The 16,942-nt window shown below is 54.6% G+C and overlaps 1 protein-coding gene across 5 annotated transcripts in view; it reads left to right on the forward strand.

Moving 5' to 3' along the window:
- Positions 1-1,037: 1,037 nt before the first annotated feature.
- The window catches only part of IKBKE (inhibitor of nuclear factor kappa B kinase subunit epsilon), a 26,395-nt gene continuing 10,490 nt past the window's right edge, over positions 1,038-16,942 (forward strand). Inside the window, exons 1-17 of one of the 5 annotated variants that reach the window (XM_023186885.2) lie at positions 1,038-1,285; positions 1,744-1,833; positions 3,756-3,874; positions 4,870-5,010; positions 5,697-5,826; positions 7,033-7,192; positions 7,302-7,363; positions 7,637-7,797; positions 8,697-8,807; positions 9,098-9,277; positions 9,878-10,068; positions 10,827-10,891; positions 10,979-11,070; positions 11,390-11,476; positions 15,554-15,629; positions 15,751-15,846; positions 15,995-16,143. In XM_023186885.2, the coding sequence (XP_023042653.1) occupies positions 7,168-7,192; positions 7,302-7,363; positions 7,637-7,797; positions 8,697-8,807; positions 9,098-9,277; positions 9,878-10,068; positions 10,827-10,891; positions 10,979-11,070; positions 11,390-11,476; positions 15,554-15,629; positions 15,751-15,846; positions 15,995-16,143 (1,295 nt within the window). In that variant the 5' untranslated portion in view covers positions 1,038-1,285; positions 1,744-1,833; positions 3,756-3,874; ... (1 more) ...; positions 5,697-5,826; positions 7,033-7,167. Of the gene's footprint in view, positions 1,286-1,743; positions 1,834-3,755; positions 3,875-4,869; positions 5,011-5,696; positions 5,827-7,032; positions 7,215-7,301; positions 7,364-7,636; positions 7,798-8,696; positions 8,808-9,097; positions 9,278-9,877; positions 10,069-10,826; positions 10,892-10,978; positions 11,071-11,389; positions 11,477-15,553; positions 15,630-15,750; positions 15,864-15,994; positions 16,144-16,942 lie in introns of those variants that run through there. The other 4 variants (XM_023186881.2, XM_023186882.2, XM_023186883.2 and 1 more) reach the window with 4 other exon arrangements.

Raw genomic sequence — 16,942 nt, forward strand, 5'->3', positions numbered from 1 at the left:
AAAAAAAAAAAAGCAAGCTGGGAAGACTGGGTGGAACATGAGGATCTCAGGCACTCAGGCACATTCCTCCAGGTCCTGCAGTGAGAAGCTGCAGCAACTCCTCCAGCTGGCAGTGTTATGGGGAGGTCTCTTTAACAAAGCACCAGGCAGTTCTCAGTCTGCTCCTGTTCTAGTGTCACTGTGGGAGGGGTGGTGCTGGCGGAGGAAACCACCAGGTGTGGCCATGGGAAAGTCCCTCCAACATTCTATAGAAACATGGAATTTCCTGGTTTTAACCATTTCACATCCAACTGCCATCTCAGAGCTGACCAGAGCAGCACAGACCCCTCCAGCCTCCTAGGACATTTGATGCGGGGCATCGAGTCCTGGCTGGGAAGTTGGCACCTGGGTTCCAGCCTCAGCAGTCTCTGAAGAGAATGGGTAAATTCCTGAAGTGTGTGGGCCTCCATACCTTCAATGCTTTCTGTAAAACACTTTCCAAGCTCCAAACAATTCCAAATATATCCATGTCATCCAATCAACCCACGGAGTAGCTGTTACTCTCCTCCTGCTGCAGGTGAGTGAGCTGGCTGGGAGGGGCTGCATGCTGTGCTCACGTCACACTGGAGGGCATCAGCTGGATCCCCGTGCTTGCTCGGACCTCTGCAGGCCTCCTTGGAAGGTGACTCAGATCCAACTTCTAGGACTGGGTCGGCGTAGCTCCTACACCTCCTTGGGGCTCCTGGGTGTGGGAGCGTGGACTTCCCAGGCAGCTTTCCACTTAGTTAACTTGCCCAACCTGCTCTGTTGACTCCGGGCAGAGTCCTGAACTTCCCTGCTCCAGTGAATTGTGCGAGATGCCAAAACAGCACCCAGCTGCCCACCACAATGACCAGAAGGGCCCCAGTTCCTGGCTTCTCTGTGGCTCAGACTCTGGTCCTATTGCCTACACTTGGGAACTCAGAGCATCCTCTTTCTCTTTGCTGAGCTGGTGGCTGCACTGAGTTGCCTCTGTCTCTTTAAGAGAGAAAGAGAGCGAGAGACGGAAATCAGGAAGTGTGAGAGAGCTGAGAGCCAGGACTCAGTGCTGAGCTTGGTGTCCCACCGCCACAAGGAGGCAGGGAAGAAACCCACTAGTCCCAGCTCCTGGGGTGGCACAGGCCATTGCAACTGGCCCTGCCTGTGGGTCCTAAGGGCCCTTGGCCACAGGAGGCTAAGAACACTGCTCATGAATGACAGCAAGCCCTGAAAGTTCTGGGAGTTTCACCCAGTCCCACAAACCTGCATCCCCTGCAGTGGAGATGGGGTGAGTGTGCAGCGTGTGGAGGGGGGCGGGGGTGGAATGAGGGGGCCAGGCAAGGGGCAGCTGCAGGGCAGCTCAGCCGGGCACAGGGGTGTGGGCTTGTCAGCAGTGGTGCTCTCACATAGAGCGTTGTGTGTGGCATAGAGGTGAGCCACCATGGGCCAACCACAAGCCCTCCCTGGGCTCTGCTTACCAACACCCAAAACCAGCCATCAGCTCCCAGCACCTGCCCTCACCTTTCCCGGGGTCTTTCTCCCTGGCCAGAGTCTCAGGAGTAGGAGACGCCGGGAAAGTCTCCCTGAACAGTTGGGGTATAGAGCTGGAAACCCCCAGCCCAGCCCTCTGGGGGAAGGTGACAAACAGGAAAGGGTTAAAGGGCTAGGGCCGGTGGCCTTTGATGGAGGCTGAGAAGCAACTGCACTGAGGGGCGCCTCTCATCCGCCCTCCTCTTTCCGGTGTAGCTCAGCTCCTGGACGTGCCACAGACAGAAAGCATAACACACGCTCGCCAGGAAGAGCCTTTGCCTGACTCAGGGCAGCTCAGAGTGTGGGGTAAGTGCATTTGGCCACAGCAGAGCCCTGAGGAGGGAGGGGAGGGGAGAGATGGGTGGGCGGCGGCTCACATGCTTCACTGTCCACTGCTCATTCATCCAACCACTGGTTGAGGGCCGCTGAGCCCTTCTATGCACCAGGTGCTTGGGGTGGTGGGGGGAGGATCTGCAGAGCGTGCAGAGTTGAGCCAGATGTGCCACAACCAGAGCTCCTGGGCACAGAACACAGGGGCACGCCGCCTGTCTAGGGCTCTGTGCTTTGCACCTCACTGCCTATTATCCCAGAGTCATCAGCTGTTCCTCATCCCAGTATCAGAGCCTTTGGCCTTAATTTCAGCCTGCTCTGCTCCAGCCCCAGCCCCCAGACCTGCTGGCTGGCTCCAGCCTCAGCGGGGAAAACCAGACCCACTCATTCATGCTGAGCTACTGTGTTGTCTTCAGGAAGCCTCTCAGTACTTCAGTTGCTTCTGTGTAATGTCCACTCCTACCTGATCTGAAACTGGGAGTTGACCACTGATCTCTTCAAGGGGCCTCTGGCTCAATGAACTGACATGATCAAGGATTTGCATTTTTAAAAAAGATTACACAGAGAAAAAGTTCAGAGTGAAGGAACATAGGATTCCAGGCATGGCAACCCTCAGTTTGAGAACCTCTAAGATGTTAGAACACGAAGACACCTTTTCTAGTCTAGCGTTATTTAAAAGTATTTAAGTGGCCAGGCATGGTGGCTCACACTGTAATCCCAGGACTTTGGGAGGAAGCCCATGTGGGCGGACCAGCCTGGGCAACATGGCAAAAACCCATCTCTACTAAAAACACAGAAGACAGCCAGGTGTGGTGGTTCACGCCTATGGTCCTAAGCTACTCAGGAGGCTGAGTTGGGAGGATTGCTTGAGCCCAGGGTGTGGAGGTTACAGTGAGTCATGATTGCACCACTGCACCCCAGCCTGGATGACAGAGTGAGACCTTATGTCAAAAAAAAAGAATATTTAAAGGATGGTGGCCCTTCTAATGCTTCTGTCCCCAGGTATCCCAAAAAGGCCAGCCCTGGCCTTATTTTTCAGAGAGAAATTGAGTTTAACTTCTGATGATACACTTTCTGGTACTAATTGCTTTAGGAGAACCAGGCTGTGGAGAAAAGATGAGGACAAAGATGGGAAACAGAGTTGTAAGATGTTTCCGATTCTCCCAATGGCCGAATGATGAATTTTGCCTCCCCTATACCCTGCTCTTACACACACACTCACACGCTTCTCCCCAACCCCCTACACAAATACAGACACACACACACACACACTCACACATACACACACACACACACACACACTCTGAAGCAGCCCCATCTCTCTTAGAGTAGCACTGACCCGGCTGTCAGCTCACAGCAGCAGGAAGTGGTGGGCCTGGCAGGCAGGCCAGCGGGGGCTGGGGGAGTGGCTCCAGGCTCATGTTGCAATCCTGGAGATTTGTGGTAGTGTGGGAGATGCTGCCTGACCCCAGGCCCTTCCTCCTGTACTGTTTCTGCTTCCTGGGACAGTCTCAAGCCTGGATGCCAAAACCCAGAATCTTCAGTGCTGGGGAGAGGTGATAGAGACAAGAGGTTTGTCTCTGTTGAATGACCTGCCTGGGGAGGGGCTTCAAGGGGACTTGGGGAGCCAGGACAGGCAGAAGGCCAGGCCTCTTAGGTGGAACAGGTGCCGGCTGTGGGCTTAGGGCTCAGTGGGAGCCCTCTTGTTGTGCTGTGCGTCCTTTTGGGGAAGTTACTTAACCTTTCTGTGCTTCACACTTCCCCCACTCCCTTGCTTATGGAATGCCCACATGGAGCCCTTCTTAGGGTAGCCTTGGGGCACAGTTACAGGTCAGGCCACCAGTGGCCACCCCATGCCAGGAATGGAATCCTGGGCCCCCAGCATGCTCTTTTTCTAGGCAGCAGGTGACCAGCCAGCTCAGGGCAGGAGATGCAGAGCACAGCCAATTACCTGTGGCACACAGACGACCTGCTGGGGCAGGGGGCCACTGCCAGTGTGTACAAGGCCCGCAACAAGGTAGGAAGCAACCCTGGCCAGCCCAGCCTTGGCCTCCTCATGCCTTGGAAGCTGGCCCAGTCAGCTCCCAGAGGACACTGAGGGCGGTGGGACAGGGATCTGGGGACGTTGTGCAGCACACTCACGCTGTGGGTTTGAGCAGAGGAATAGGGAGCTGAAAACGGCTCCTTGAGAGGATGCCTCCGTCAGGCACAAGTTGGGCAAGAGAACTATGAAGTCACAAGGCAAACATCCGAGGAAGGTAGCAGCAAATGGGATCTAGGAAGAGCAGAGGCAGGAATTAGGCCTTGTTTGGATTTATCCTGCAAGAATATACGAGATGATATCCACTCTGTTTTACTTAAGAGTAGTAGCCGGCTGGGCGCAGTGGCTCACACCTGTAATCCCAGCGCTTTGGGAGGCCGAGGTGGGCGGATCACGAGGTTAGGAGATTGAGACCATCCTGGTCAAGATGGTGAAACCCCATCTCTACTAAAAATACAAAAATTAGCTGGGCGTGGTGGCGGGCGCCTGTAATCCCAGCTCCTCAGGAGGCTGAGACAGAGAATCGCTTGAACCCGGGAGGCAGAGATTCCAGTGAGCTGAGATCTTGACACTGCACTCCAGCCTGGAGACAAAGTGAGACTCCATCTTAAAAAAAAAAAAAATAGGAATTGGAGCCAGCCAGACCAGGTTCCAGTCCCTTCCCTGCTGCTAACCCCAGGGAGTGTTAGCTGCCCTGTGGTGATTGTCAATGGCAATTGTAATAATAACAACAAGCCATCCCCTGCAGGAGATCAGAATTTCAGGCTCTTGTCACCTCCCAGTGTGGGACTATCTACCCCTTGAGAGGAAAAGGAGGTGTGGATGGGAGCCCCCCTCCAACCAGGCTCATCTCTGGGTTGGGCTGGTGGGAGAGGCTGAATGGAGGCCCAGGAGAGGTGGCTGCTCCCCCACGGGAGTGGGACGTGTGCTAATCCCCATGCTGTCTCCCACTGCTCCCTCCCCAATGGCAGAAATCCGGGGAGCTGGTTGCTGTGAAGGTCTTCAACACCACCAGCTACCTGCGGCCCCGTGAGGTGCAGGTGAGGGAGTTTGAGGTCCTGCGGAAGCTGAACCACCAGAACATCATCAAGCTCTTTGCGGTGGAGGAGACGGTGGGTCCGGTGCTTGGTCAGAGGGTGGTCTTGTCCTGGACCCTTGTCGTCTGGGGAGAGTCAGGCCACACAACAACAGAGACTGGGTCCCATGCTCATCAGCAGGTCAGACAGAGCAGGCAAATTGCAGAAGGGAGCAAAGGGTGCAAGGGGGTGGGAGCGGTGCACGGGAAAGGAACGATAGACAGAATCAGTACCTAAGCAGAGAGGGCGTCCTGGAATAGGTGACTGTGGATTCCAGTGTTTGAGATCAGTGTGAGGCCAAGGAGGGAAGGCCAGGCCGGAAGCTGGGACCTGGAGAGTGGGGACTCTGGGCTGCATCCCCACTAAGCTGGATGGTGTGACGGTGGCACAGCGGCACGGGCGTGCTTCGTGCCAATGAGGTGTACACTTAACATTGGTTAAAATGGGAAATTTTGTTATGGATATTTTACCACAGTTGAACACCTAATCAACAAAAGTAATACAAAGAGGGGTGCCGCCCTCGGGGAGACAGAGCCACCACCCCTCTCGGCTTCCTGGAGAATCCAGATGGCACCTCCATACCCTGGTGTCCTTGAGACGCCCTCCTCAGCCCCATGTGTGTCTCTGGCCTTCTGCCTGTCCCATGGCTCTGAGCCACTTCTTCCTAGTGGGTGGGGAGGAGAAGTGCTGTCCTCATGAGCCCCTCTCTGTCCCACCTGCAGGGGGGCAGCCGGCAGAAGGTACTGGTGATGGAGTACTGCTCCAGTGGGAGCCTGCTGAGCGTGCTGGAGAGCCCCGAGAACGCCTTTGGGCTGCCAGAGGATGAGTTCCTCGTGGTGCTGCGCTGTGTGGGTGAGCCCCTCCCTGTCCCTGCCTCCACCCTCAGACCAGCAGCAGGCCTGGGACAGATGCTGACGGGCAGGACCCAGGCGTCTGACTCCTGCTAATCCTTCCATTTAAAATTCCAACTTAAAAAGTAAACCTAAAAAAGATTGTACACCGATGTTCATAGCAGCATTATTTACAATAGCCAAAAGTTGGAAACAGCCTAACTGTGAAAACAGAATGTGGGAGGTACCTAAAATAGCATATTAGTCAGTCTTAAAAGGAAAGAAATTCTGACACCTGCTACAACATGGATGGACCTTGGTGACATTATGCTAAGTGAAAAAAGCCAGACACAGAAGGACAAATCCTGTGTGATTCCACTCATGTATTCATAGAGACAGAAAGTACCATGGTGGATGTCAGGGTCTGGGGGCAGAGGAGAGCGGGGAGTTGTTTAATGAGTCTGGTTTCAATTTTGAAGAATGAGGCCGGGTGCAGGGGCTTATGCCTGTAATCTCAGCACTTTGCAAGGCCCAGGTGGGCGGATTATTTGAGGTTGGGGGTTTGAGACCAGTCCGGCAAACACAGTGAAACCCTGTCTCTACTAAAAAAAATACAAAAATTAGCCGGGCATGGTGGCGTGCGCCTGTAGTTCCAGCTACATGGGAGGCAGAGGCATGAGAATCGATTGAACCCGGGAGGCAGAGGTTGCAGTGAGCCGAGATTGAGCCATTGCACGCTAGCCTAGGTGTCAGAATGAGACTCTGTCTCAAAAAAAAAAAAAAAAAAAAAAAAAAAAAAGTGGAGAATGAGAAAAGTTCTAAGCTGGATGGTGTGACGGTGGCACAGCGGCATGGGTGTGCTTCGTGCCAATGAAGTGTACACTTAAAATTGGTTAAAATGGGAAATTTTGTTACGGATATTTTACCACAGTTGAACACCTAATCAAAAGAAATAATCGACAAAGAGGGGTGCCGCCCTTGGGGAGACAGAGCCACCACCCCCTCGGCTTCCTGGAGAATCCAGATGGCACCTCCATACCCTAGTGTCCTTGAGACGCCCTCCTCAGCCCCATGTGTGTCTCTGGCCTTCTGCCTGTCCCATGGCTCTGTCAGCCCATGGGAACTCCTGTGTCTCTGGATCCAAGGACAGCCTGCCCACCAAGATGAGCCTCAGACACTAGACTTACCCTGGCCAGAGCCAGCTAGTGGCTTCCCCGTCTGTCCCCAGTGGCCGGCATGAACCACCTGCGGGAGAACGGCATCGTGCATCGCGACATCAAGCCTGGGAACATCATGCGCCTCGTGGGGGAGGAGGGGCAGAGCATCTACAAGCTGACAGACTTCGGGGCTGCCCGGGAGCTGGATGATGACGAGAAGTTTGTCTCAGTGTACGGGACTGAGGAGTACCTGGTGGGTGAGCTGCTGGGGACCCGCTGCCCCCTTGTGAGCCCCTCAGAGCCCCCATAGAGCGTGTGGCCCACCTCCTGCTTCCAACAGGGTTCTGTCTCTCCCCTGTACCCCAACCAGAAGAATGCATTCTGTTCTCTAAGACAGAAAAGGTGAGGCTGCAGCCTGGCCAGGCCACCCGGCCTTGTGCAGTTAAGTCCTTGCTGGGACTCTCGGGAGGATGGGACGTACAGGTCCCCAGGGCACAGGGTGGGCCAACGGAAACGCTCTGGGTAGGGCGAACGCGACACCCGTTTTTAAGATGACAAAGGAGAAGGATTTGAACAGTTCTGTTTTCACCTGCAGGCGGTGGAAGGGAGTCTGACAGGTCCCAGGCCCTTGCCAGCCCTCCCGCTCCATGGCCGCGTTCTGGTTCTCTCCGGCAGCACCCCGACATGTATGAGCGGGCGGTGCTTCGAAAGCCCCAGCAAAAAGCGTTCGGGGTGACTGTGGATCTCTGGAGCATTGGAGTGACCTTGTACCATGCAGCCACTGGCAGCCTGCCCTTCATCCCCTTTGGTGGGCCACGGCGGAACAAGGAGATCATGTACGGTGGGCCACAGGGCAGGGAATGGGGCAGACTGGCGGTCCCCTGGCCCTTCTCCCACCAGTCCCTGCTGTGTCTCCTGGTCCCCTCACACTGCTTTGGTGCACCCCACACCCAGGCTCTTTGTAGACCTCTTTTTGTTAATCGGATCAAACAAGCAGCTGAGCTCTGCCCGGGACTGACGGGTGTCTGTGAATACACCCTGTGTTAGTTCAGTGCTTCACTCTAGCCCTCTGCTCCCTTACTGCTCTCCTTGTCTTAACCGAAGCTCAAAGAGTGACTTGCCCAAGGTGGCAGAGCTCACCAGGGGCAAAGGTGGCAGCTTCCTGTTCCCAGGTCCAAGGTCCTTCCATGGTTTTGTGCCATCGGACAGGGAACTAGTTAAGTGGCTGGAGACAGTAGCGGCTCCCTCTGAGCGCACCACCTGGAGCAGAGATGTCAGCTGCTTAGTGGAAAGGTTGCTGCACTTGCCTCAGCCCAGGGGTCCAGCTGTGTGGAACCTATATTAGGACCGTGAGAGGGGCAGGAGACCCCCGTGGACAGGGGTTGTCAGGGAAGGCTGGACTCTGAAGGGAGAGAAAGAGGACGAGAGGATACTGGGACCATGCATAGCATGGGCAAAGGTGTGGAGGAGGCTGGCCAGGCTGAGGGAAGTGTAGCTGGGAGGGAGGCAGTGGACAGGGCAAAGGTGTCTCTATCTGAAGCAAAGGGCTCCAGGAGGAGTGCTGAGGCAAGGTGCTCTCACAGCTGAGAGCCAGGTCTCTCACATTCCATCACTCAGGCTACCTTGGGGTGGCTGGGTGACTTGAACCTGTGCTCTGAGCCCTTTGTGCTGAGTGTGTCGTTGCCTGGCAATGTGATGGCTGGGGATCCCGCTGACCCGGTCTTGCTCCCCCTAGGTACCGGATCACCACGGAAAAGCCAGCTGGGGCCATTGCAGGTGCCCAGAGGCGGGAGAATGGGCCCCTGGAGTGGAGCTACACCCTCCCCATCACCTGCCAGCTGTCACCGTGAGTGGGACCCTGCTGGGTGGGTGATGCTGGAGTCTGAGCTGGGTATCACTTCTCTCTGCTGAGTCAAGACTTCTGAGGCCTGTTCCAGCAGGTTCTGGGCATGCTGCAGGCTTAGGCACACCACTTTCCCACCTGGATGCTGGAACGAGTTCTTCCAGCTCTTCCTCCCCAACCCACCCGGCCCCACCACCTTGGTCCTAGCTCTTCAGGACATGCCCCTACTGCCTGCTTAAGGAGGACAGGTCTGGGCCCCCGCCCCTGACAGTCTCCATGTCCTGGGAGGGCAGGGGGCTGCAGAGCCAGCTGGTGCCCATCCTGGCCAACATCCTGGAGGTGGAGCAGGCCAAGTGCTGGGGCTTCGACCAGTTCTTTGCGGAGACCAGTGACATCCTGCAGCGAGTTGTCATCCATGTCTTCTCCCTGTCCCAGGCAGTCCTGCACCACGTCTACATCCATGCCCACAACACGTAAGTGGGGACAAGGGAGGGAAGCAGTGAGAATCTTCTGTACCCAAGCAGCGGTGCCTGTTCAAAGCAGCATCTCCCACAGTACATTCTGAAGAGTGTATATGTAGGAACGCTTCTGGGTCCAAACATAGTCTGGAAAAAGACTAGATCTACGAAGTTAAAGCTAAACAGGTTTTCTTGCATGTACTTCAGAGAGTCAGTACCTTTTCTAATGCTAATATGCATTATACATCTGAGAAGTGTGTGCGTGTATGTTGGCTGTGCATTTCCTAAATATACGACTCATAGAACCCTTGATTCCCGGAAAATTTTATAGAACTAGGTAAATGTAATGGCAGTGTGACAGGAAGAGGTGCAGAGTCAGAGACTGGGTATTGGGACTCCTGGGGCCTGTTCCCACTCTGTCTCCATCACTATAAGATGTGAACTCTCCCCTTGGCCTCTCCACCCTTGATGACAGAGAAAACCACCCCCGTCCCTCGCTCTGCAAAACAGATCCCTGCCTATGGGCAATGCTTAGCTGGGGCTTAGGAGACCTTGGCCCCCTGCCCTGCCTACTGACACCCCATGCCCTCTGCCCCCTACCATGGCTATGTCTAGGATAGCCATTTTCCAGGAGGCTGTGCATAAGCAGACCAGTGTGGCCCCCCGACACCAGGAGTACCTCTTTGAGGGTCACCTCTGTGTCCTTGAGCCCAGCATCTCAGCACAGCACATCGCCCACACGACAGCAAGCAGCCCCCTGACCCTCTTCAGCACAGCCATCCCCAAGGGACTGGCCTTCAGGGACCGTGAGTAGAGCCACCTGGGCTGGATCTTTCTCCTCCCCACATTTCCTGTGAGACAGGAGTTTGCAATCCAGGCCATTGGTTACTTTCCTTTGCGGGTGTTTCTTTGGGGCCACAGGGAGCCAGAGGCAGATGTGGGTTTTAATTCTGCAGATGCAGGTTCTAATTCTGCAGATGCCTCTGAGATGCCACATGATGTGGGCTGGTGGCTTGACCTCCCGGGGGCTTCCCAGCATCCCCAGAGCTGTGGAAAGAGCTCCAGTGGAAACAGAGAGATCTGGATTTAATGCAGTTTCCATAATCTCTGATTTGTGGGGAAGCCTCAGACAGTTTGTGTTGGAAGAAGCCCAAGTCTGAGCTCCTGGAAAGAAGGGACGGGGGTCAGGGGTCCAGAGCTTGAGCCTTTCTCCAAATCCTAGCAGAAGTTTCCTTTCTTCTCACTTGAATAATACCAGTTTTATCCTCCTTCTCTGAGGCTAGGAAGGGGTATTCTCCTCAAAACCTGTGGGCAAGAAGGTGATTTAGTCCATTTTCGGCCCTTGGGCATGAGCATGTAGTTCTCAAAAGTGGCCACAAGGTGGCAGTGAGGGAATCACAACTTTAAATGCGGCTAAGGCTGGCAAGGTGGGGGGCTCAGAGTGAGTTGCGAAGCCTGAGGTGGGAGATTGGCAGTGACGGGTGAGTGTGCGCTGGACTTAATGAAAGATGAGCCGACCCAGCACCATATAGGCAGCCCCCTCAGACAGGGTCTTTGTCTGCAGCTGCTCTGGACGTCCCCAAGTTCGTCCCCAAAGTGGACCTGCAGGCGGATTACAACACGGCCAAGGTGAGGGGCAACCCCCAGGTGGCAGGGAGGGGCATGGCCCAAGGGTAGGAGGTGTGGGACCTGGTCCTGCGCACCTCTGTGTTTCAGGGTGTGTTGGGCGCTGGCTACCAGGCCCTGCGGCTGGCGCGGGTCCTGCTGGATGGGCAGGAGCTAATGTTGCGGGGGCTGCACTGGGTCATGTGAGTAGCCATGAGGGCTGGGCACAAAGGGCGAGGTGGGCAGGAGCGGGAGGTGGGCAGGAGGGGAGTGGGCAGGAAAGGGAGGCGGGCAGAGAGGGGAAGATCAGCAGGAGCGGGAGGCAGAGAGGAGGAGGGGCGGGCAGGAGAGGGGGTGGGCAGGAGAGGGGGTGGGCAGAGACGGAGAGGCAGGCAGGAGGGGGAGGCGGGCAGGAGGGGAGGTCGGCAGGAGGCGGAGGCCAGCACCCTGGGATGCTGTCTGCATGCGCAGTGCTCTGAGTCCCCGATCAAGGCAGCTCTGACTCAGTCTCCCCTTGGACAGGGAGGTGCTCCAGGCCACATGCAGACGGACTCTGGAGGTGGCGAGGACATCCCTCCTCTACCTCAGCAGCAGCCTGGGGACCGAGAGGTGGGTGTTCGCCCCAGGCTGCTGGGACCTCTCAGCCCTGCTCTGTCTGCTCCTCACCCTTAATACCTCCAACAATGCACCTCTCCTCCCCATCCCGGGGCTCCTGCCTTCCCTGCCCTCCTAGAATAGAGGCACCCACACCCTATCCCTTATCCCCACCTCACCAAATAACTGCAATGGCTCCCTCCAGTCCCTCACCTGCAGGGGAAGGGGCCCATGGGGGCATAGACTCTCCAGGTACCAAGGTGGCCTCCCTATCCCAGGAAGGGGCTTCTGTCCTGCCAAGTCCTTCTCTGAATGATTTAGAATGCTCACCCTGTGCCAAGTGCCAGCAGAACTCTAGGGGGAGGCCTCACACCCACACACAGAACAAGATCCCGGTGGTCTTGTTCTCCACGCCTAATCTCCTGCTTTCTCTGACTCTTCAGCTTATCCTTGCCTTCCTTGGGTTCCCTGCCCCAATCCTTGGAACCTTACTCCCTCCACTCCCTTGTCTCGGGCTAATTCGTGGGGATGAGTTGGAAGTAGAGAGAGACTGAGGGGGAGAAAGTCAGGTGGAAGGCTCTGGAGATGGGGAATGTGGGAATACTTCATTGATCAGAGCATGATTGAGAAGTGGGCACAGCACCCCAGATCCTGGAAGGCACGAGGCCATGGTACGGGTGAGGGCAGGAGCCCTGCAGCCTAGGGATGCCACTGGTGGTGGAAGTCTTTGGGGACAGAGGATCAGAGACTGCGCACATGCCTGAAGGCCCTCCTCCTCTCGCCACCCCGCAGCCCTTGTCTCCAGGGAGCTCCAGGGAGTTTCCCAGCTGTGGGCTAACTCATGCAGCCCCACGTGCCTCCTGCTTGGCAGCAGCAACACAGATGATGGGGCAGCTGGGAGGTGGAGGAGCAGGGAGGAGGAAGAGGAGCATCTCCAGATAAGAGGGATGGAGTCTCCATCCAGACTGAGCCCCTCTCAAACGGTGACAGAGAGTGGGGTTCAGTCAGCAGAACTGCGAGTGAATCTCCTTTGAGCAGAGCTCTGTCCAGGACACAGAGGGGGCTCCGGGTAGATGTGGCCTCCTATCATTCACAGAGGCCCATGCTTCCTGCGGAGCAGCTAGCCCTTCCTGGACATGTGAGGGCTGATGGGATTGTTGGGTAAGAGGAGACTTGAGAAGGGTAGAGGCAACCATGGAGGCCTTCCTGAAAGATGAGGCTTTTAAGGCCAGAAGGAAGGAGAATACCTCAGGCAGGAAGGTCTGTGCAGAGACAGAGAAGAAAAGGGCCCTGTTCAAGGGGAGCGAGGGGGTGCTGGGGAGGCTTACTAAAGCCACAGTCATGATGGCAGGTAGCCCAGAGCTAAGCCAGAGGCGGACAGAGGTGGGGTGAGGAGGGGAGGAAAGAATGCATAGAGGCCCTGGAGGGGTCCAGCTAGAGGGAGGTTGGACCCCAATAAAACAACCAGTAGGGAGCCATTGTAGATTCTTGACCTGGGAAGATGTGTTTGGGAAAGCCTTTTGGGTGTCTGTCTGGCCACTTGTCCTGGATGGACAGGGGCTGGGGGCGAGTGGCACACTGGCCTAGGTCTGGCGTCCTGGCATCCTGGCGTCCAGTGGCTGCTGTTCCCCTGTTATGGCTCTGCAGCCTCCTCCAAGGTGGCCTCTGTGGTTTGTCTAGAGAGCTCGGGTCAGGCAAGTGCCTGCTTTGAAGCCTATTTCAGCCTCCCATCAAGGAGGAAGATGGGGAGCAAAAACAGTTGTGAGCAGGGAGCCAGAGGGCCAGGTGCAGCCTCTTCTCTTAGTCTGGGTGTGACTCCAGCCCACTGTCACCTTACCCTACCTGGGCCTCTGTGTCCTCATTTTCAAAACGAGAGGGTTGGATGATCTCTGCGGTCTCCCCGCTCCCACATGTTGCAAGCCCGTTCTTGCCTGAACATCCCCAGACCTGTAGATTCTCCTAAGGTCTGAAAACACCAGCTCCACCCGCAGTGGAACCAGGTATTTTCATGAGCTGAATGTGACACTGGAGGAACCCAGCATCTCATGCCAAGCGGCCCACCTTTGCCCAGCCTGGTGACTCGCTCCTCCCTGAGTGTGCTCCTCCTGCCTCAGGTTCCCCAGGACAGCTCCTCTGGCAGAGCAACCTTGCCTTTGTCCTAAAGCTTTCTGGCCCTCCTGGGCAGCTGCTGTCATGCGGAGGCACTGCCCAGGCAGCCAGGATGGGCTTTGGGAATCCCAGGGCTTCCCCCAGCCCCACCACCAGGCAAGACTTTCCAGGCAAGACTTCATCTCTGAGGTCCCTTTGGATCCCTATGAACACCTTATTAGGTCGCAGGAAGGAAATTTGTCTCCTCGTTTTATAGACGAAGAGCCTGAGGCCTGGAGAGCTAAAGGACTAACCCAAGGTCATGCAGATAGCAAATGTGACTGCCAGGACTAGGACTCGAACCCATGTCTCCTGACTCCCTGTGGAGACGGATTGGGTCCAGCCTCACCCTCTTCTGCCATCAAATATCCCAAACCTTCATCCATTTGTGCACTCAGTAATGCCTTCAACATCCATGCACTGACAGACTACTGTGTGCTGAACACATTGCTAGGCACTGGAGTCGTACGAGGAGCAAAGCAACGGCACCCCTATCTTCAAGGAGCCTGCAGTTCATTCCTGATTCTCTCTTTGCTCAGCTCCCCTTTCCTCCGCTACTTCTCCATTCCCAAGCCAAAGTACACAGGATACTTTTTTAAAATCATGATTATTACTAAAATGTATACACTAATGGTAGAAAGTTAGAAAACAGAAATAAGCAAAAATAAGAAAATTAAAATCCCGTATCCTACTATCTAGAGATAGGTTATCACACCTTAGAAGGACACGTCCTTCTAGATATTATTCTACTACGCGTAAACATTAACCAACATGAAATGATGGTGTATTTGCCGTTTTATAACCTGTTTTTGAGATCACGTGCACGGTCCCACCTTCTGGAGTACTCATTAGAGTTTCCCCTTGAAGTTGTTTGTCTTGTCCTTCTTTCTCAGCATTTCCTGTAAACTGGGAAGTTTTAAAAAAATTTTAGTATTTTATTTATTTTCATTTCTTTTTTTTTCAAGGCAGGGTCTCACTATGTTGGCCAGGCTGGTCTTGAACTCCTGGCCTTAAGTGATCCTCCCACCTTGGCCTCCCAAAGTGCTGGGATTACTGGTGTGAGCCACCATGCCTGGCTTTTATTTTGTTTTATTTTATTTTATTTTTATTTTTATTTTTGTAGAGACAGGGTCTCACTATGTTGCCCAGGCTGATCTCAAACTCCTGGCCTCAAGCAATCCTTCCACTTCTGTCTCCCAAAGTACTGGGATTACAGGCATGAACCACTGTGCCAGGCCTAAACTGGGAGTGCATAAGGCTAGATGGATTCCAGTTGAACATTTTTTGCTAGAATATATTATTGATGATGCCGGGCATTATATGTCGATATACCATTGGCTGGTGACAGCCTGATTCCTCTACTGTAATGTTACATTTTCCCTGTAGAAGAAAGAAGCAGAGTGGTGTGACCTTGTCACTGTGCAAATGCTCACCCCTTTATCATCCATCATTGCTTGTAACGCTATGCCTCAGGTAACAATTTCACTGGGCAGCAAGATGATAATGTTCAAACTTCTGATACATCATTGCCTAGTAGTCTACAAAATATAGCTTTTCCCTCAGCAGAAAGCTGTTGGTTATCAAGAAATACAGTTTCTACTGGACAGGAACTTAATTCTTTCCCTTTAGTTACAAAGTTTCCTGGTAAGGAGATCATTAATAGCAGCCTTGCATCACGGGCCCATGGATTTTCATAGACTCAAGGTGTTACAGTCTGTCTCAACCTTTATTCTTTGCAATACTCAACAATGTCACAACTTGGGTGAGTAGGACCCTCTTCAGGATGGTGCCTCTGTACCAAACACAAAATTCTCCAGAGACCCGGAGAGCCACCAAGGCTGTCCCACAGATGCTATGCCCAGCATGTGCCCACAGAGCTCTCTGCCTCCCACCTTGGCTGTTCCCAAGCCCCCAAATGTGGCCTTTCTCCTTGCCTCCCTCAAGGTCCAGCAGCGTGGCTGGAACACCTGAGATCCAGGAACTGAAGGTGGCCGCAGAATTGAGGTCCAGGCTGCGGACTGTGAGTGAGGCTGGAGGGCAGGGGCTTAGCAGGATCAGAGCTGGGGGCCCATGGTCCAGCCAGCCTGCCCACCAGTGCCCAGGTTGAAGACCCCACGGGGGTCTGCCTTCTTGCCCCACAGCTAGCTGAAGTCCTCTCCAGATGCTCCCAAAATATCACGGAGACCCAGGAGAGTCTCAGCAGCCTGAGCCAGGAGCTGGTGAAGAGCCGGGATCAGGTACATGAGGACAGAAGGTCTGTGGGATTTTCCTTCTTTGTGGGGTGGGAGTGGGGGAGTGGGGGAGTGGGGGAGTGGGCAGCGCCAAAGGTCAAGTAGCCTTTAGCCTTTACAGACGTCAGCTTGCATTCCCCTTTCTCTTGGCAAGAGTGCTAGGGCCTGGGGGAGTGGAGGAGATCCAGCAATGAACAAGAACCCCCCGCCCTGCACTGCCCCAGACACCAGCCGGGAGGAGAAAATGATCTGGGGTCCTGCTCCCATCTGGGAGTTTGAGGAGCGCCTTGGGAATCTTAGCAGGTGCAATAATTCTGAATAAAAGAAGACTTTAGTTCCCTTTCTTGTGTCAGGCCCTTGGGCTGATCCTCTTACATACAGCATCTCGTTGAATCCTGAAAACAATAATGATGCTACGATAATGCCCTTTTTGTAGAAGCTCGGTCAGCGAGGTTAACTTATCCCGAGTCACAGCCAGTAAATGACAAATGACAGAGGTGGCTTCAGGTCGGGTCTGTCCACCTCCAAAGCCTATGTTCTTGGCCTATGCCAGGCAGGGGTTTACAAGCTTTAAAGCACGACTCTCCCTTCTAACAGGCATAGAAATACCCCCTTCCCCCAGCCCCAGCTGACTGTGTGGAGCCGCTGCCTACCTTGCCGCCTCTGACCAGGGGGTGGGCGGTGCCCAGTGCGGACCTCCTCCCCATTCTCTTTGGTGCCTGCTGTAATCTGGGCCTATCCCCATCCATCATCCCATGCCCTCAGTTCTAAATTCAAACAGCTCTGAACACCACAGGAGGTTTTCTTAACTGTTTTGGCCATAAAACCTGACCTAAACCAAATGAGGCTCTTTACAGACTTTATCCCACTTGGGGTGAATGTTCTTGTGGTTCTTTGGAGATGTGAATGTGTCTGATTAGGAGTTGATGCCCTGCTCAGGCCGTTCCACAACACACTGTGTGGGCACCAAACTGCCTTTCCAATATCAGAAGACGATTCTGAATTCAGAGCCCATTTGGCCCCAAGCCTTTTGGATGAAGGCTGCAGATCTGAGGCCTGTCCTTTTGGATGAAGGCTGAGGATCGAGGCCCTGTCCTTTTGG

The sequence above is a fragment of the Piliocolobus tephrosceles genome, chromosome 1, assembly GCF_002776525.5.
Source record: "Piliocolobus tephrosceles isolate RC106 chromosome 1, ASM277652v3, whole genome shotgun sequence".
NCBI lineage: Eukaryota > Metazoa > Chordata > Mammalia > Primates > Cercopithecidae > Piliocolobus > Piliocolobus tephrosceles.